General features: G+C 37.0%; 1 protein-coding gene across 1 annotated transcript in view; it reads right to left on the bottom strand.

Annotated features, from left to right (window-relative positions):
* Nucleotides 1–22,224, bottom strand: part of LOC100370084 (uncharacterized) — a 113,639-nt gene that overhangs the window by 42,863 nt on the left and 48,552 nt on the right. Inside the window, exons 9-19 of the mRNA XM_085497000.1 lie at nt 11,468–11,512; nt 10,472–10,655; nt 5,649–5,755; nt 5,333–5,490; nt 4,504–4,586; nt 3,949–4,003; nt 3,494–3,651; nt 2,474–2,590; nt 2,146–2,258; nt 1,944–1,995; nt 1,383–1,558 (exon numbers count right to left, since the gene is read on the bottom strand). Of these exons, the coding sequence (XP_085353126.1) occupies nt 1,383–1,558; nt 1,944–1,995; nt 2,146–2,258; nt 2,474–2,590; nt 3,494–3,651; nt 3,949–4,003; nt 4,504–4,586; nt 5,333–5,490; nt 5,649–5,755; nt 10,472–10,655; nt 11,468–11,512 (1,248 nt within the window). The remainder of the gene's footprint in view (nt 1–1,382; nt 1,559–1,943; nt 1,996–2,145; nt 2,259–2,473; nt 2,591–3,493; nt 3,652–3,948; nt 4,004–4,503; nt 4,587–5,332; nt 5,491–5,648; nt 5,756–10,471; nt 10,656–11,467; nt 11,513–22,224) is intronic.

Raw genomic sequence — 22,224 nt, 5'->3', positions numbered from 1 at the left:
AAAATACTTTATTTTAGCTGGAATTAATTTTCGCTGAAAAGACTTTTTGAGTGTTTTGGATGGAATTTATTTTCACTGAGTTCTGACAAGTTGGATGTAAAATAGAGGGAAAAAGGTATATTCGCTGGATTTTATTTTCACTGAATCATTCTTCAGCGAAAATAGCAAAAATTAATTCCAAGCGAAAATAAAGTATTTTACAGTAAACTGAATGACCTTAATGTTTCATAGTGCAGAGGGAATTTTATCAACAAATACAATATTAACTTTCCAAAACTATTATTAATTATTCTGGTACTTTCTGACCCTTGAAACTCACACATCTTTGTACTTTCTGACCCCTGAAACTCACACATCTTTGTACTTTCTGACCCTTGAAACTCACACATCTTTGTACTTTCTGACCCCTGAAACTCACACATCTTTGTACTTTCTGACCCCTGAAACTCGCACATCTTTGTACTTTCTGACCCCTGAAACTCACACATCTTTGTATTTTCTAACCCTGAAAATCACACATCTTTGTACTTTCTGATCCTTGAAACTCACACATCCTGGTACTTTCTGACCCCTGAAACTCGCACATCCTGGTACTTTCTGACCCCAGAAAATAACACATCCTGGTACTTTCTGACCCTGCAACTCACACATCTGGTACTTTCTGACCCCTGAAAGTCACACATCCTGGTACTTTCTGACCCCTTAAAGTCACACATCCTGGTACTTTCTGACCCCTGCAACTCACACATCCTGGTACTTTCTGACCCCTGAAACTCACACATCCTGGTACTTTCTGACCCCTTAAAGTCACACATCCTGGTACTTTCTGACCCCTGCAACTTACACATCCTGGTACTTTCTGACCCATGAATGTCACACATCCTGGTATTTTCTGACCCTTGAAAGTCACACATCCTGGTACTTTCTGACCCCTGCAACTCACACATCTGGTACTTTCTGACCCCTGAAAGTCACACATCCTGGTACTTTCTGACCCATGAATGTTACACATCCTGGTACTTTCTGACCCCTGAAACTCACACATCCTGATACTTTCTGACTCCAGAAAATAACACATCCTGGTACTTTCTGACCCTGCAAATCACACATCTGGTACTTTCTGACCCCTGAAAGTCACACATCCTGGTACTTTCTGACCCCTGAAAGTCACACATCCTGGTAATTTCTGACCCCTGAAAGTCACACATCCTGGTACTTTCTGACCCCTGCAACTCACACATCTTGGTACTTTCTGACCCCTGCAACTCACACATCCTGGTACTTTCTGACCCATGAATGTCACACATCCTGATATGGTGCTGTGGATGATATCAAATGAGTGCAAGATGAGAAACAAAATTCACAATCTGAATTAAGCATACCTTGGTGTTACAATATCTTGAGTGTACGATTGTAGTTCATACACCTGTTTGGTATCAGCGACTTGCGTTATGCCATGCTTTCTAAGCCCTGGCCACATCCATACTACTACATCATTGGTCAGTGCCAATACAGGATCAGGCTGTATGGTATTTTTAGAGACTCTGACCTGACTGACCTAGGTGAGAAATAATCATCAATCATCATGGTAAGAACAGGAATATGCATAATAATTAACAAGACACAGTAGAGCCCATCACTTGAACAATCATCCCTATTCAATCCCTTATTTGAATAATAATGGATCCCTCACAGTGCCATATCGGGTGAGGAGAAGGGTCTATGGCAAGATAAATGTGTGAAGCAAAAATATATAACATGCAAAAATACAAATAAATTTCCTGATGAAAATTTCTACGTGTGGAAGAATAATAATTGGTTTGTTGTTAAATACATTGTATATTTTCAATTCAAACACAATCTTGTTTATCTGTGTGTGCATAGACCTCAAAAACTGCTTTCAAATGGCAAATAGCACAACTAATATGAGTTAATAATCTTACCAGAGGCTGTGATGATATAACAATTGCCCCAAATGCCTTTGGCTGTCCTATGCTGTGAAAATAAAATACAAATTTTTGAAAATTTGGCTTGCACATATTTGAATGTAAACAGGGTATAATCATAATACAGAATTCTTAACTAAAAGAATAAAATATGTATTTGTGTGCAAATTCTGTAAAGAATGCCACATATAATAATCACCTAATAAAATAGTAGACACCAGTCTCACTAAATTGATAGACAAAGGCTCCAGGACTGTCTAATGGAGCTCCACTACAGAATCCATCTTTGATAGGTCTTCCTTGATGAGATACCTGGAGTAAACAAACAACAAACCCACTGTTTTTTATTTTGGCAGCAAGAATGGAATGGGAATGGGAATGGGAATTGGAATGGGAATGGGAATGGGAATGGGAATAGAATAGAATAGAATAGAATAGAATAGAATAGAATAGAATAGAATAGAATAGAATAGAATAGAATAGAATAGAATAGAATAGAATAGAATAGAATAGAATAGATTCTATACCTGAATGATATTGTGTTCTTCTTTGCAGTCTTCCCATATCCACCAGACTCTGTCACCAGGATACAATGTGGACACCCTTGGATCAAATCCAGAATCACTGACTGTGATAACATGGTCCTGTAATTGCAAATTTGGACTATACTAATCTGACATTCAAAATTGAATCATCTAGCAATGACATTTATCAGCATCTACCAGAAAGTGAAAAGACTGATGAGCACAAATAACTTGAATTATGTTTATTATTATTTTAAACGTGTCACATAATTATTGATTTTGACATATATCATCAATTTTGCATGTTTTTTTCCAGTACAAAATATTTGTGGAAGAAATTCTGACTAGAAATGTTTTTTGAATAATTCTCATAGAGAAGAGATTTTCAAATAAAATGAATAATATTTATGAGAATGTTCAGACTAATAATTCTTGAGCACTACAGGAAATATATTGAAAATTTGTAGTGCTCTAAATAATTTGTTTGTTTGCTTAACACATCGTCTGCTGATGCCATTTTTTTCCATTCATGTACGCTACATATGTGTTAATATAAATTGAATCATCTGACAACGCTGCGCCATAAAAAAAAACGGTGCAGAATGCATCATACAGCTAAGTGAATACCTTAATATAGATGCATAGCACAAAGTCTGATTTAAGGTAGTTAATGGTAGCTACCATGAAAACACAGAAAAATTGATCACACTAAATCATTAAAAAATTGTCAATGAATTACATATGCAAGTCATTCATATTTAGTTTTCAGAATTTTGAACATTATAGTGACCCAACCCCTCTTGCTGGATTTTGATGATTTCTGAGTATGTTTTTTAATGGTAGTAAACTACCGTAAGACAGATGTACAGATTGCAGATAAACTAGGCAATCCTTGATGAGCATTAGTCAATTCAGTGCATGGTATAGCCAGCAGATCCACTTTCATAAGTGTTAATTGGCTTGCTTAATAAATTCTGTAGACACTGCATTTTCCTTGCTTTAGGAAATACTAGAATGACTTACCTTTGGTTTGGGGTTAACAATGATTGATGAGCAGCCCACGTTGACAGGGCTGTCTGATACACGGTAATGATACACACCCACTGTGTTCAGTTGAATTGTCTCAATACCAATACAGCTTATCAAGGTAGCATCATCATTATTAACATAACTGCATAAATCTTGAGAATCAAATAAGAGTACATTCAGTTTATTAATTTCAAGAACTTCAAGGTACAACAGATCAGCTCATTTACTACCGATACATGCTCAGAAAACAGTTTAAAAATATCATTATGTTTTTATTTTTCGTGAAAAGTTATTTTTTTTTTCAATTTTTGTAAAATCACTGGGAAAAAAAACATAAAAAAGTTTAACCTGTGTAAATGATGACCAAAAATATGAAAAATTTGAGAACATTTAAAATCAGTTAAAATCACTATTATTGGGGTAATTTATGAAAGTTTAATATGTCTTACTGTTACAATCCCGGTCAGAATTGACTTTATCATTTCCAGCAAGACAGCGATCAACCTGGGAAAAAAACAGAATGTTTATTTCATCTTCATAATGTATGAAATTTGTTTGTTTTTTCATATTTTGACTGCATGAGTATATGACAATCCAGGATGACACCATAAATGTGTTTTGAGATGCTTAATAAATATAGAGATAGCAGAGCCATTGTCAACAAAACTATTCAGCAAGAATGAACTGCCCGCCAACCCATACTAAACCCAAGACCATTTTGTGCTCCATATGTGATGTATGAAATATGTTTGTTTTTTTCATATTTTGACTGCATGAGTATATGACGATCCAGGATGACACCATAAATGTGTTTTGAGAATGTTTAATAAATATAGAGATAGCAGAGCCATTGTCTACAAAACTATTCAGCAAGAATGAACTGCCCGCCAACCCATACTAAACCCAAGACCATTTTGTGCTCCATATGTGATGTATGAAATGTGCTTTAATATTTTGCATTGTCGAATTTCAGTGTATATATTACAACATGGGTCGAATCGTACCTCCATAATGGAGAAATGATCCTGTACTGACTGTGGGTCCCAAATCCACCAGACACGATCCCCTGCTGATATTGCACCAAGATCTAAAAGAAAAAAGGAAGATGAAGCAATCAGTGATAGATGAGCTAAGAAATTACATATTAGATATTGACACATGTGAAGATAACTGCAATTTTGAAAATGCATTTTTTTTTAATATAAATCATTAAATTTATGAATCATCATAAGATATGTATCTGTGGCAACAAGAATGAAAAACAAAAATGTTCATTTAAAAAGAATAAAAATCAAATCGTACATTTAAGAATGAACACAGACAAGGAACTGTTAGTATTTACTTCAATGTATAATTATATATCTATTCCGGCATGTGTATGTTTCCATTTTTGTACATGGGCAGCCATAAATACAAGCCTAGTATTTGAGATACATGTACAAACTAAAGCAATCACAGCACTTAGCAATGAACCATTAATAACATAAAGTATATTGACACAAAAAGGTGAAAACTAAGACACTGGGTCAATTAAGCGAAATACAATTTATTATGAGGTTGGAAAAAAAATGTTGATTTATTATCTAAATGCATTAGCTTTGAATGCTTAGGGAGCAACCAGAAAAAAATGAGATGACATAGGTGCATTGCCCAACACACTTGCATAAAATGAACACATGATATATACAACAAGCGTTGCACAGTCTCTTTTTGTTTGATGGTTCTAGCATCTATTATCAAATATGAAAAATTAATTTTATATTTTCAGTTTATATGAAATTTCTATCATATAAATTAAAATTAAATTCAAATATGACTTAAACGTTGCATTACCTGGATAAAATCCATCGGAAGTGAGTTCAATATAATGTTCTCTTTCTTTTGGTTTGACAAGAATAACTCCCAAATATTCTCTGTTGTCATCATAGTCCTGATCGCAGTAATAGTAGACACCAGTTTTGGAAAACACATGACTCAGTACTCCTGAGCGACTAAAACAAAACACAAAGTATGCATAGTTTGTGTATATCATTGAAGAAAATCAATAATTGCAGGTAAAATTTGTGACTTTGGCTTTCAAATCGAGATAGTAAACAACAATCTGGTATACACTGTAAAATTGTCCTAGGTAATATAGATTTTAATTTACCTTGGTGCTTCACACCTAAAACCACCTTTAACAGGTTTAGGATATGGATCTATTTCATCTGAATACTGAGGCACATCAACTTGTATTATATTATGACCTTTCTTGCACTAAAAATGAGAAAATCAAAATGTTAATTTATCTCTTGCTAACACTTTTGGATTTTGATAGTGAATACTCACTGCTTTCCATTCCCACTCACTCTCTCTCTCACCTTGGAAGAATCAAAACAAAAACAAATATTGATACACATAAAAAATTTTAGGAATAAATATTCATTATTATAGTATAGTAAATCAATGCCATCAGATTCACATGTTTACAGGTTAACATATCCATTACAAATATTTCACAAACTTGACATAACCTACATTTTTTTGTACATATTAACTCTAGAGTTTGTTTCTAATTAAGCAATTGTTCTTCAATGCAGCATAATATCTCACATTATCTGCAATTCAGGTAAATACTACTTTTTCATACAGAATATTACTTGATGGACATATAATTTAATATATATATATTTAAGCCAAGTTTCATTTACATAAATGTAAATAGCAAAGCAACTGTTTTAGAGGATTTGATATCTCTTGCATATTTATTAAATCCACTGTTTTGTTGAGAGAAAAATACATACTATGTGAATAACCTGGCATAATCATGGATTTAAATTTATTAATCTTTAGTTATTAGTGCTACATCATTCTGTATTTCCAGTTTGTCTATTTGACTTTTTGAGAATCTTCACACATGGACAATTTATATTTCATAATTTATATTCACAAAATCACAGCTGTAATATTCATAGTCACATATATCTTGTTTGGTGCTATGTAGTGACCTAAAACTGATGAAAAACAACTTGATCAGAACTCAACAGAAGCTGTTGGCAACAGACTTGAAAGAAAATCAACTCTATTGTTCAGAGTCCATTATAAACTTCATGGCTCTTTAAGCCATATAGGTACATTTTGTATAAAGTACATGTTACACTTGAAGATGCTGAATCAAGTACCCATAGTTTTTTAAAAAATCAAGGAAAGCACATGATCTCTCTATTATACTCTAATGATATCTGCAACATTGAACAATTTACAAAGATGCACTTTGAAGTAGGATATAATGAATAAGTTGTTTTAAAATTTCATGCATGAATCATAATTGTGGTGTGAAACCTAAATTTATGTAAAACACATACAACGACTAAGTCATTTGGGCTGATATGCTAGAGATGGTGTTCTGAAGTAACTGGTTTCACAGCACACACTGTGACACCTCTTCTAATAAGCATCAACAATAACTTGATGTGCGTTGAGAGTGAAATGGTATGATTATAAAAAAAATACTCTCATGAAAAAAATAACAGCATAGCCTTTTTGTGGGAATCATAATTTGCTTTTGTGCTGATGGGTGTGTGGGTATATATAAGCACAAATCTGGGTTCAATCAAGCATTGATATTGTACTGATTGTGAGAAAGATTGATGAAATGTGTATGTGTATGTGTATAAAAAGTACAAATCGTGGCTTTATCAGGCATTGGTGGTGTACTGATTGTGAACTGGATTGATGGATGGATTGTGTGGGTATAAAGTACAAATCTGGGCTTTATCAGACATTGGTGGTATACTGATTGTGAGCTGAATTGATGGGTGTGTGGGTACAAGTATATATAAGCACAAATCTGGGCTTTATCAGGCATTGGTGGTGTACTGATTGTGAGCTGGATTGATGGGTGTGTGGGTACAAGTATATATAAGCACAAATCTGGGCTTTATCAGGCATTGGTGGTGTACTGATTGTGAGCTGGATTGATGGGTGTGTGGGTACAAGTATATATAAGCACAAATCTGGGCTTTATCAGGCATTGGTGGTGTACTGATTATGAGCTGGATTGATGGGTGTGTGGGTACAAGTATATATAAACACAAATCTGGGCTTTATCAGACATTGGTGGTGTACTGATTGTGAGCTGGATTGATGGGTGTGTGGGTACAAGTATATATAAGCACAAATCTGGGCTTTATCAGACATTGGTGGTGTACTGATTGTGAGCTGGATTGATGGGTGTGTGGGTACAAGTGTATATAAGCACAAATCTGGGCTTTATCAGACATTGGTGGTGTACTGATTGTGAGCTGGATTGATGGGCGTGTGGGTACAAGTATATATAAGCACAAATCTGGGCTTTATCAGACATTGGTGGTGTACTGATTGTGAGCTGGATTGATGGGTGTGTGGGTACAAGTATATATAAGCACAAATCTGGGCTTTATCAGACATTGGTGGTGTACTGATTGTGAGCTGGATTGATGGGTGTGTGGGTACAAGTATATATAAGCACAAATCTGGGCTTTATCAGACATTGGTGGTGTACTGATTGTGAGCTGGACTGATGGGTGTGTGGGTACAAGTATATATAAGCACAAATCTGGGCTTTATCAGGCATTGGTGGTGTACCGGTACTGATTGTGAGCTGGACTGATGGGTGTGTGGGTACAAGTATATATAAGCACAAATCTGGGCTTTATCAGGCATTGGTGGTGTACTGATTGTGAGCTGGATTGATGGGTGTGTGGGTACAAGTATATATAAGCACAAATCTGGGCTTTATCAGACATTGGTGGTGTACTGATTGTGAGCTGGACTGATGGGTTTGTGGGTACAAGTATATATAAGCACAAATCTGGGCTTTATCAGACATTGGTGGTGTACTGATTGTGAGCTGGATTGATGGGTGTGTGGGTACAAGTATATATAAGCACAAATCTGGGCTTTATTAGACATTAGTGTTGTACAGATTGTGAGTAGGATTGATGGATTATGTGGGTATAAAGCACAAATCTGGGCTTTATCAGACATTGGTGGTGTACTGATTGTGAGCTGGATTGATGGGTGTGTGGGTACAAGTATATATAAACACAAATCTGGGCTTTATCAGACATTGGTGGTGTACTGATTGTGAGCTGGACTGATGGGTTTGTGGGTACAAGTATATATAAGCACAAATCTGGGCTTTATCAGACATTGGTGGTGTACTGATTGTGAGCTGGATTGATGGGTGTGTGGGTACAAGTATATATAAGCACAAATCTGGGCTTTATCAGACATTCATGTTGTACAGATTGTGAGTAGGATTGATGGATTGTGTGGGTATAAAGTACAAATCTGGGCTTTATCAGACATTCGTGTTGTACTAATTGTGAACTGGATTGATGGATTATGTGGGTATAAAGCACAAATCTGGGCTTTATCAGACATTGGTGGTGTACTGATTGTGAGCTGGATTGATGGGTGTGTGGGTACAAGTATATATAAACACAAATCTGGGCTTTATCAGACATTGGTGGTGTACTGATTGTGAGCTGGACTGATGGGTTTGTGGGTACAAGTATATATAAGCACAAATCTGGGCTTTATCAGACATTGGTGGTGTACTGATTGTGAGCTGGATTGATGGGTGTGTGGGTACAAGTATATATAAGCACAAATCTGGGCTTTATCAGACATTCGTGTTGTACAGATTGTGAGTAGGATTGATGGATTGTGTGGGTATAAAGTACAAATCTGGGCTTTATCAGACATTCGTGTTGTACTAATTGTGAACTGGATTGATGGATTATGTGGGTATAAAGTACAAATCTGGGCTTTATCAGGCATTGGTGTTGTACTAATTGTGAACTGGATTGATGGATTATGTGGGTATAAAGTACAAATCTGGGCTTTATCAGGCATTGGTGTTGTACTAATTGTGAACTGGATTGATGGATTATGTGGGTATAAAGTACAAATCTGGGCTTTATCAGGCATTGGTGTACTAATTGTGAACTGGATTGATGGATTGTGTGGGTATAAAGCACAAATCTGGGCTTTATCAGGCATTGGTGTTGTACTAATTGTGAACTGGATTGATGGATTGTGTGGGTATAAAGTACAAATCTGGGCTTTATCAGGCATTGGTGTTGTACTAATTGTGAACTGGATTGATGGATTGTGTGGGTATAAAGTACAAATCTGGGCTTTATCAGGCATTGGTGTAGTACTAATTGTGAACTGGATTGATGGATTGTGTGGGTATAAAGTACAAATCTGGGCTTTATCAGGCATTGGTGTTGTACTAATTGTGAACTGGATTGATGGATTGTGTGGGTATAAAGTACAAATCTGGGCTTTATCAGGCATTGGTGTTGTACTGATTGCGAGCTGGATTGATGGGTATGTGGATATTATAAACCCAGTCTGGGCTCAATCAGGCATCAGTGATGTACAGATTCCGAGCTGGATTGATGGGTATGTGGATATTATAAACTCAGTCTGGGCTCAATCAGGCATCAGTGATGTACAGATTGCGAGCTGGATTGATGGGTATGTGAATATTATAAACCCAGTCTGGGCTCAATCAGGCATCAGTGATGTACAGATTGCGAGCTGGATATATAAGAACAAATGTGGGTAAAAGCAGGTACCAGTGGTACACTGATTGTTGTGGGTATCATGGGTCACACAAATCAATCAAAGATGGATGCACTCATAGTTTTACCTTAGGTGAGTTGCTGTGATTATCTGAAAGGGAAGATGTTTCATCATCTTGTGTGGATGGCTCTTGTTCCTCCTATGCATGTTAAATGTTAATGATGAAAGATACATTGTAGGTATGTATGTCTGGTTATAAATATAGTTAAATACGGTGCAACAATAGAATACAGAGTATATAGACATTAGACACAGAGATGTGAATGCCATCATTAAGATTTAAAAATTAGACATGTCAAGTTCATTTTAAAACTTTTTGTTAGCTCAAAAACAGTGGATAATGTTTTCATTTACCTTAAGTCGGTCCCACTCCCACCAGACTCGATCACCTTGTTTGATTGTCAGCAATCGAGGACTAAACTTCCTGTCAGTCACATCGATTCTGAATTCGCTTTGTCTTTCTCTGACATGAACTATACACAGATGGTGTGTCCCTTCTTCTTCACCTTCTGTTTGGAAATAATAAAGCCCTGGCGACCTACAAGAATCGAGTCAAATCCTTTTTTAGAAGCAGCATCGATACTTTAAAATTTATATGGCACCGTAATTACAATGCTGCCTACAGTATTCTATACTTGCAGTTTGTAACTGCATTTCTTGTAATATGTTGCTGTTGGTAATCACGGTACTGCAATTTGTAATGACTGCAAAATACCTACGAACTAGCGACATGCTATTTTAGTGGGTTTGGCTCAATGCATAAATTTAGAGAATCTTAATTTGGCTATATTGTCAATAAACCGATCGCGAGACTATACTTTCTTTTATATTAGCTAAAATGACATGCTAGCGTTCTGTCTGAGTGCATACTTTGAGATATCCTCATAATAACCTTATTATTATACATTTTTTTTTTCCAAGGATACATCATGGGAATGTTGAAATCCAAAAAGTTTAGAACAGAATCAGCGAACTTCTTTGTGTAGCATCCGGTCAAAACTCGGTGGCAGCCATGTTTGTTTTCATTATTAGAGGATGCTTACGCGCGTAATCGTTCCACTGTAAAATACCGCAAAATTACGGCATGCTGTAACTTATGGCGTTACGGTGACAGATGTATTATAATAAAACGCAATTCTGGTTTGGTTGAGAGGTAATTGTATCATTCATTCAATTGAAGCAATCACATTTGTATTGATTCATTGAAAGATGATATGAACATATTTTAACATCATCAGATTAACAATGCACTGAATAGTCGACATGACAATCTGTATCTTCATAGCACTATTCACTTCTTTTCAACTAGTCAGTTTCAATAAAGTCATTGTGACCTTGGCATATACTCACTTGAACTCATGCTTGTAAGATCCAGATGCACTTGCGACTGAGCTCCTAGAAGGGGAAAAAAACACAAACAATTAACAAATATATACATTTTTAATTAATTATTGTGAATCACTTCATTTTAATTTCAAGTCACATCACAAGTAGTATGTAACAATGTTTTTTTTTTCAAATATCAAGACAGGGATTTATATTGTAAATAAAACTAATTATTTAAAGGGTGATGATCTTTGCACCGCATCCTGTTTGAAATATAGCGATGTACATTGCTCATGAAAAGTACATTGTTTACATGAAATTCAAATGTGTGCTGTGTGACAACAACCGCCCTTTAACTTGTGAAATACTCATTATTGCAATTATTGACAAGTATAAAAAAGTCACACAATGTTTTTTTTCTTTATTGTAGAGCCAGGTCAACTTAGAAGTTTGATCTAAATTCAAATATTGTACTCCTAAGCTTTTGAAAACAATGCGTTATGGGTAAGAACTTTGCATACTGCATGCATACATGTATGTATTTTAGCTGGAATTAATTTTCGCTGAAAAGACTTTTTGGGTGTTTTGTATGGAATTTATTTTCACTGATTTTTGGTATAAAGTTGAATGGAGAATATAGGGAAAAGTGTATATTTGCTGGATTTTATTTTCACTGAATCACTACTTCAGCGAAAATAGCGAAAATTAATTCCAAGGGTAAATAAAGTACTTCACAGAATATAGCAAAATACAGTAAAATTTCATCATCTTTTTTGACTTGCAAGCATTTCTTTCTAGACTTACACGGCAATCAACAGTCTCTAATAGTCACAAAGAATCACTGTCCCTTATAACAATTGTCCACAATGATTGGCAAGTTGCAAGATGACTTTTTTGTATTTGTATGCGTTCAATAAAAAGTAATTAAGATATTTTTTTAAATGGAGCTTACTAATAAAATATATAAAAATATAAATAAAACAAATAATGATGTTCAAATACTAAAAATGATATATTATTTGGTGTTATATAAAACTGTCCAATCTCAGAATATATCTAATCACCAATTAACTTGACATAGTAGAGATACATAATGTAATACATGCTGACTGAGACTCCACATATCAATGGATGTAACTGAGATGAAAATGGCTTGTTAGTTCATTTTGATGTCATGCTGGTATATAAATAAAACAAATAATAATGTTCAAATAATAAAAATGATATATTATTTGGTGCTTTATAAAACTGTCCAATCTCAGAATATACTTATATTTATATCTAACCACCAATTAACTGATATAGTTCATAGACATAATGTAATACATGCTGACTGAGACTCCACATATCGGTAGATCTAACTGAAATGAAAATGGCTTGTTAGTTCATTTTGATGTCTTGCTGGTATATAAAATAAAACAAATAATGATGTTCAAATAATAAAAAAGATATATTATTTGGTGTTATATAAAACTGTCCAATCTCAGAATATACTTCTTATATTTATATCTAATCACCAATTAACTGACATAGTACAGATACATAATGCTACAATTGAGACTCCACATATCGATAGATCTAACTGAGATGAAAATGTCTTGTTAGTTCATTTTGATGTACCTTGAAGCATAAAATGCTCTTCTCCTCTCAGGTGATAGACAGAGAATTTTTGAAGCCTGCAGAGCTCTCTGGTTCATTTCAAAGGCAAATCAATCCAAATAGTTTTTAATTTTATTTATATTATTCAGATAAAGAATAATTCATATCAAAATAAACTATTTACTAGTAGTTTAAAATTTTAATAATTAAATTAAACCTAGTGATAGCATTTTCATGTCGGACTAATTCAATGTTAGTACAGAGCATTTAAGAAGTTCAACACAATTCTACCAATACTGACTGAAATTTCAACTGAAGCTGTATTTCCATGAATGTTTTAAACATTTCTTCTGTAACCATGGTTGCAAGATTGATAGTTCCATAGGAAAAGTTCCATAAGAAATGTCTAAAAGTTCCAAATTTTGACATTACCAAACAAATTATTCTCATTGATTTCCTCCTTCTCAGTGCTGTCAGAAGAAGATATATTGTAGATAAGTTTTGGTAATTGTTGTCCTGAGTAACTATTAAAATTTGCTAGATGTTTCGAGCAATGTTGTAAATGTTTTTTTAATGTTGTAAATGTTTTGTCAGAAGAAGAGTTGAAGACACAATTTGATCAGCTTGAAATGGCAAAGGATAATATCAAAGTTTGTGTTCTGCCAGCCTGCATCATGCTGAGTTTAAAATTACACAACAAATCATATCTAAAATATGATTCCCGATTGGCTTGAGCCATACTCAATAATATTAGTTTGAGCAATATTCAATATTAGTTTGAGCAATACACAATAATATTAGTTTTAGAATCTTGTTTGTCAGAATGCGGACCTCCAGTAGAAATGCATGAAATTGAAAATATACCGGTAGTTTTTTTTGTTTCTCATCTCAGCACTTTGATTGATGAACACTGAATACTGAACATGTAAATATTGAATGATGCATGGCTGGGTTTCATGATACACCTTAATATCTGTGTAGGTTTTATCCTTGCCCTTACATGACAATTAGTGTTCGTTATTCGAAGAACGTACAGGTGTAATAAAATCAACTTATTCCGCAAATGCACAAGAGTTTAATGATAATAAAAGAAGCTCAAGATGATATCATGTAATGAGAAAAAAGTAACCCATAATTATGTCAATAAATCAATGTACTGTTGGATGGGCTGTTTAATTTTACTAGGTACATTTATGTGACCTTTGGTAGTCGTATATATATCTAGAAATGCATGCAAAATACTGAACTACAGCTACTCTGAGTAGAAGCAATTGAAAAAAAATGCAGATACTGAACACCTTCACAATGCTGATCCAATGCTACTGAACACAGAGCAATAACAAACCACTGCTACTGAACACATACCAATGCCAAACCACTGCTACTGAACACATACCAATGCCAAACCACTGCTACTGAACACATACCAATGCCAAACCACTGCTACTGAACACATACCAATGCCAAACCACTGCTACTGAATACATACCAATGCCAAACCACTGCTACTGAACACATAACAATGGCATACCACTGCTACTGAACACATAGCAATAACAAACCACTGCTACTGAACACATAGCAATGACAAACCACTGCTACTGAACACATAGCAATGACAAACCACTGCTACTGAACACGTAGCAATGACAACCCACTGCTACTGAACACAAAGCAATGACAAACCACTGCTACTGAACACTAGCAATGACAAACCACTGCTACTGAACACATAGCAATGACAAACCACTGCTACTGAACACGTAGCAATGACAACCCACTGCTACTGAACACATGTAGAAATGACAAACCACTGCTACTGAACACAAAGAAATGACAAACCATTGCTACTGAACACATAGCAATGACAAACCACTGCTACTGAACACAAAGCAATGACAAACCACTGCTACTGAACACATAGCAATAACAAACCACTGCTACTGAACACATAGCAATGACAAACCACTGCTACTGAACACAAAGCAATGACATACCACTGCTACTGACCACATAGCAATAACAAACCACTGCTACTGAACACAAAGCAATGACAAACCACTGCTACTGAACACATACCAATGACATACCACTGCTACTGAACACATAGCAATAACAAACCACTGCTACTGAACACATAGCAATGACAAACCACTGCTACTGAACACAAAGCAATGACAAACCACTGCTACTGAACACATACCAATGACATACCACTGCTACTGAACACATAGCAATAACAAACCACTGCTACTGAACACATAGCAATGACAAACCACTGCTACTGAACACATAGCAATAACAAACCACTGCTACTGAACAAACAGCAATGACAAACCACTGCTACTGAACACAAAGCAATGACAACCCACTGATACTGAACACTAGCAATGACAAACCACTGCTACTGAACACATAGCAATAACAAACCACTGCTACTGAACACTAGCAATGACAAACCACTGCTACTGAACCCATAGCAATAACAACCCACTGCTACTGAACACTAGCAATGACAACCCACTGCTACTGAACACATAGCAATAACAAACCACTGCTACTGAACACATACCAATAACAAACCACTGCTACTGAACATATAGCAATGACAAACCACTGCTACTGAACCCATAGCAATGACAAACCACTGCTATGAAACACATAGCAATGCCAAACCACTGCTACTGAACACATACCAATGACATACCACTGCTACTGAACACATAGCAATGACAAACCACTGATACTGAACACATAGCAATGACAAACCACTGCTACTGAACACATACCAATGACATACCACTGCTACTGAACACATAGCAATGACAAACCACTGATACTGAACACATAGTAATGCCAAACCACTGCTACTGAACACATACCAATGACATACCACTGCTACTGAACACATAGCAATAACAAACCACTGCTACTGAACACTAGCAATGACAAACCACTGCTACTGAACACGTAGCAATGACAACCCACTGCTACTGAACACAAAGCAATGACAAACCACTGCTACTGAACACTAGCAATGACAAACCACTGCTACTGAACACATAGCAATGACAAACCACTGCTACTGAACACGTAGCAATGACAACCCACTGCTACTGAACACATGTAGAAATGACAAACCACTGCTACTGAACACAAAGAAATGACAAACCATTGCTACTGAACACATAGCAATGACAAACCACTGCTACTGAACACAAAGCAATGACAAACCACTGCTACTGAACACATAGCAATAACAAACCACTGCTACTGAACACATAGCAATGACAAACCACTGCTACTGAACACAAAGCAATGACATACCACTGCTACTGACCACATAGCAATAACAAACCACTGCTACTGAACACAAAGCAATGACAAACCACTGCTACTGAACACATACCAATGACATACCACTGCTACTGAACACATAGCAATAACAAACCACTGCTACTGAACACATAGCAATGACAAACCACTGCTACTGAACACAAAGCAATGACAAACCACTGCTACTGAACACATACCAATGACATACCACTGCTACTGAACACATAGCAATAACAAACCACTGCTACTGAACACATAGCAATGACAAACCACTGCTACTGAACACATAGCAATAACAAACCACTGCTACTGGACACACAGCAATGACAAACCACTGCTACTGAACACAAAGCAATGACAACCCACTGATACTGAACACTAGCAATGACAAACCACTGCTACTGAACACATAGCAATAACAAACCACTGCTACTGAACACTAGCAATGACAAACCACTGCTACTGAACCCATAGCAATAACAACCCACTGCTACTGAACACTAGCAATGACAACCCACTGCTACTGAACACATAGCAATAACAAACCACTGCTACTGAACACATACCAATAACAAACCACTGCTACTGAACATATAGCAATGACAAACCACTGCTACTGAACCCATAGCAATGACAAACCACTGCTATGAAACACATAGCAATGCCAAACCACTGCTACTGAACACATACCAATGACATACCACTGCTACTGAACACATAGCAATGACAAACCACTGATACTGAACACATAGCAATGACAAACCACTGCTACTGAACACATACCAATGACATACCACTGCTACTGAACACATAGCAATGACAAACCACTGATACTGAACACATAGTAATGCCAAACCACTGCTACTGAACACATACCAATGACATACCACTGCTACTGAACACATAGCAATAACAAACCACTGCTACTGAACACTAGCAATGACAAACCACTGCTACTGAACACTAGCAATGACAAACCACTGCTACTGAACACTAGCAATGACAAACCACTGCTACTGAACACTAGCAATGACAAACCACTGCTACTGAACCCATAGCAATGACAACCCACTGATACTGAACACTAGCAATGACAAACCACTGCTACTGAACACTAGCAATGACAAACCACTGCTACTGAACACTAGCAATGACAAACCACTGCTACTGAACCCATAGCAATGACAACCCACTGATACTGAACACATAGCAATGACAAACCACTGCTACTGAACACTAGCAATGACAAACCACTGCTACTGAACACTAGCAATGACAAACCACTGCTACTGAACACTAGCAATGACAAACCACTGCTACTGAACCCATAGCAATGACAACCCACTGATACTGAACACTAGCAATGACAACCCACTGCTACTGAACACATACCAATAACAAACCACTGATACTGAACACATACCAATGGCAACCCACTGCTACTGAACACATAAAAATGACATACCACTGCTACTGAACACTAGCAATGACAAACCACTGCTACTGAAAACATAACAATGACAAACCACTGCTACTGAACACATAACAATGACAAACCACTGCTACTGAACACATAGCAATGACAAACCACTTCTACTGAACACATAGCAATGACAAACCACTTCTACTAAACATATAGCAATGACAAACCACTGCTACTGAACACATACCAATGACAAACCACTGCTACTGAACACATAGCAATGCCAAACCACTTCTACTGAACACATACCAATGACAAACCACTTCTACTAAACATATAGCAATGACAAACCACTAATATTGAACACATACCAATGACAAACCACTGCTACTGAACACATACCAATGACAAACCACTTCTACTAAACATATAGCAATGACAAACCACTAATATTGAACACATACCAATGACAAACCACTGCTACTGAACACATAGCAATGCCAAACCACTGCTACTGAACACATACTAATGCCAAACCACTGCTACTGAACACATACCAATGACAAACCACTGCTACTGAACACATACCAATGACAAACCACTGCTACTGAACACATACATGTTTGTAGCAATGACAAACCACTGCTACTGAACACTAGCAATGACAAACCACTGCTACTGAACCCATGGCAATGACAACCCACTGCTACTGAACACTAGCAATGACAACCCACTGCTACTGAACACATACCAATAACAAACCACTGCTACTGAACATATAGCAATGACAAACCACTACCACTGAACACATACCAATAACATACCACTGATACTGAACACACAGCAATAACAAACCACTGCTACTGAACACATAACAATGACATACCACTGCTACTGAACACTAGCAATGACAAACCACTGCTACTGAACCCATAGCAATAACAACCCACTGCTACTGAACACTAGCAATGACAACCCACTGCTACTGAACACATAGCAATAACAAACCACTGCTACTGAACACATACCAATAACAAACCACTGCTACTGAACATATAGCAATGACAAACCACTGCTACTGAACCCATAGCAATGACAAACCACTGCTATGAAACACATAGCAATGCCAAACCACTGCTACTGAACACATACCAATGACATACCACTGCTACTGAACACATAGCAATGACAAACCACTGATACTGAACACATAGCAATGACAAACCACTGCTACTGAACACATACCAATGACATACCACTGCTACTGAACACATAGCAATGACAAACCACTGATACTGAACACATAGTAATGCCAAACCACTGCTACTGAACACATACCAATGACATACCACTGCAACTGAACACATAGCAATAACAAACCACTGCTACTGAACACTAGCAATGACAAACCACTGCTACTGAACACTAGCAATGACAAACCACTGCTACTGAACACTAGCAATGACAAACCACTGCTACTGAACCCATAGCAATGACAACCCACTGATACTGAACACTAGCAATGACAAACCACTGCTACTGAACACTAGCAATGACAAACCACTGCTACTGAACACTAGCAATGACAAACCACTGCTACTGAACCCATAGCAATGACAACCCACTGATACTGAACACATAGCAATGACAAACCACTGCTACTGAACACTAGCAATGACAAACCACTGCTACTGAACACTAGCAATGACAAACCACTGCTACTGAACACTAGCAATGACAAACCACTGCTACTGAACCCATAGCAATGACAACCCACTGATACTGAACACTAGCAATGACAACCCACTGCTACTGAACACATACCAATAACAAACCACTGATACTGAACACATACCAATGGCAACCCACTGCTACTGAACACATAAAAATGACATACCACTGCTACTGAACACTAGCAATGACAAACCACTGCTACTGAAAACATAACAATGACAAACCACTGCTACTGAACACATAACAATGACAAACCACTGCTACTGAACACATAGCAATGACAAACCACTTCTACTGAACACATAGCAATGACAAACCACTTCTACTAAACATATAGCAATGACAAACCACTGCTACTGAACACATACCAATGACAAACCACTGCTACTGAACACATAGCAATGCCAAACCACTTCTACTGAACACATACCAATGACAAACCACTTCTACTAAACATATAGCAATGACAAACCACTAATATTGAACACATACCAATGACAAACCACTGCTACTGAACACATACCAATGACAAACCACTTCTACTAAACATATAGCAATGACAAACCACTAATATTGAACACATACCAATGACAAACCACTGCTACTGAACACATAGCAATGCCAAACCACTGCTACTGAACACATACTAATGCCAAACCACTGCTACTGAACACATACCAATGACAAACCACTGCTACTGAACACATACCAATGACAAACCACTGCTACTGAACACATACATGTTTGTAGCAATGACAAACCACTGCTACTGAACACTAGCAATGACAAACCACTGCTACTGAACCCATGGCAATGACAACCCACTGCTACTGAACACTAGCAATGACAACCCACTGCTACTGAACACATACCAATAACAAACCACTGCTACTGAACATATAGCAATGACAAACCACTACCACTGAACACATACCAATAACATACCACTGATACTGAACACACAGCAATAACAAACCACTGCTACTGAACACATAACAATGACATACCACTGCTACTGAACACTAGCAATGACAAACCACTGCTACTGAACACATACCAATGACAACCCATTGCTACTGAACATGTAGCAATGACAAACCACTTCTACTGAACACATAGCAATGCCAAACCACTGCTACTGAACACATAGCAATGACAAACCACTGCTACTGAACACATAGCAATGACAAACCACTGCTACTGAACACATACCAATGCCAAACCACTGCTACTGAACACGTACCAATGACAAACCACTGCTACTGAACACATACCAATGACAAACCACTGCTACTGAACACATACATGTTTGTAGCAATGACAAACCACTGATACTGAACACTAGCAATGACATACCACTGCTACTGAACACATACTAATGCCAAACCACTGCTACTGAACACAAACCAATGACAAACCACTGCTACTGAACACATACATGTTTGTAGCAATGCCAAACCACTGCTACTGAACACAAACCAATGACAACCCACTGCTACTGAACACTAGCAATGACAACCCACTGCTACTGAACCCATAGCAATAACAACCCACTGCTACTGAACACTAGCAATGACAACCCACTTCTACTAAACACATACCAATGACAAACCACTTCTACTAAACACTAGCAATGACAAACCACTGCTACTGAACCCATAGCAATAACAACCCACTGCTACTGAACACATAACAATGACATACCACTGCTACTGAACACATAACAATGACATACCACTGCTACTGAACACATAGCAATGACAAACCACTTCTACTGAACACTAGCAATGACAAACCACTGCTACTGAACCCATAGCAATGACAAACCACTGATACTGAACACATAGCAATGACAAACCACTGCTACTGAACACATAACAATGACAAACCACTGATACTGAACACATAACAATGACAAACCACTGCTACTGAACCCATAGCAATGACAAACCACTGATACTGAACACATAGCAATGACAAACCACTGCTACTGAACACATAACAATGGCATACCACTGCTACTGAACACATAACAATGGCATACCACTGCTACTGAACACATAACAATGACAAACCACTGCTACTGAACACATACCAATAACATACCACTGATACTGAACACATAACAATGACAAACCACTGCTACTGAACACATACCAATGACAAACCACTTCTACTAAACACTAGCAATGACAAACCACTGCTACTGAACCCACAGCAATAACAACCCACTGCTACTGAACACTAGCAATGACAAACCACTGCTACTGAACACATAGCAATGACAAACCACTGCTACTGAACACATACCAATAACATACCACTGATACTGAACACATAGTAATGACAAACCACTGCTACTGAACACATAGCAATGACAAACCACTGCTACTGAACACATAGCAATGACAAACCACTGCTACTGAACACATACCAATAACATACCACTGATACTGAACACATAGCAATGACAAACCACTGCTACTGAACACATAGCAATGACAAACCACTGCTACTGAACACATAGCAATGACAAACCACTGCTACTGAACACATACCAATAACATACCACTGATACTGAACACATAGCAATGACAAACCACTGCTACTGAACACATACCAATGACAAACCACTGCTACTGAACACGTAGCAATGACAAACCACTGCTACTGAACACATAGCAATGAC

The sequence above is a fragment of the Saccoglossus kowalevskii genome, chromosome 3 (assembly GCF_978046115.1).
Source record: "Saccoglossus kowalevskii chromosome 3, keSacKowa6.1, whole genome shotgun sequence".
Classification (NCBI taxonomy): domain Eukaryota; kingdom Metazoa; phylum Hemichordata; class Enteropneusta; family Harrimaniidae; genus Saccoglossus; species Saccoglossus kowalevskii.
Note: the sequence above shows the minus strand (reverse complement) of the source record. Positions and strands in the feature narration are given on the sequence as shown.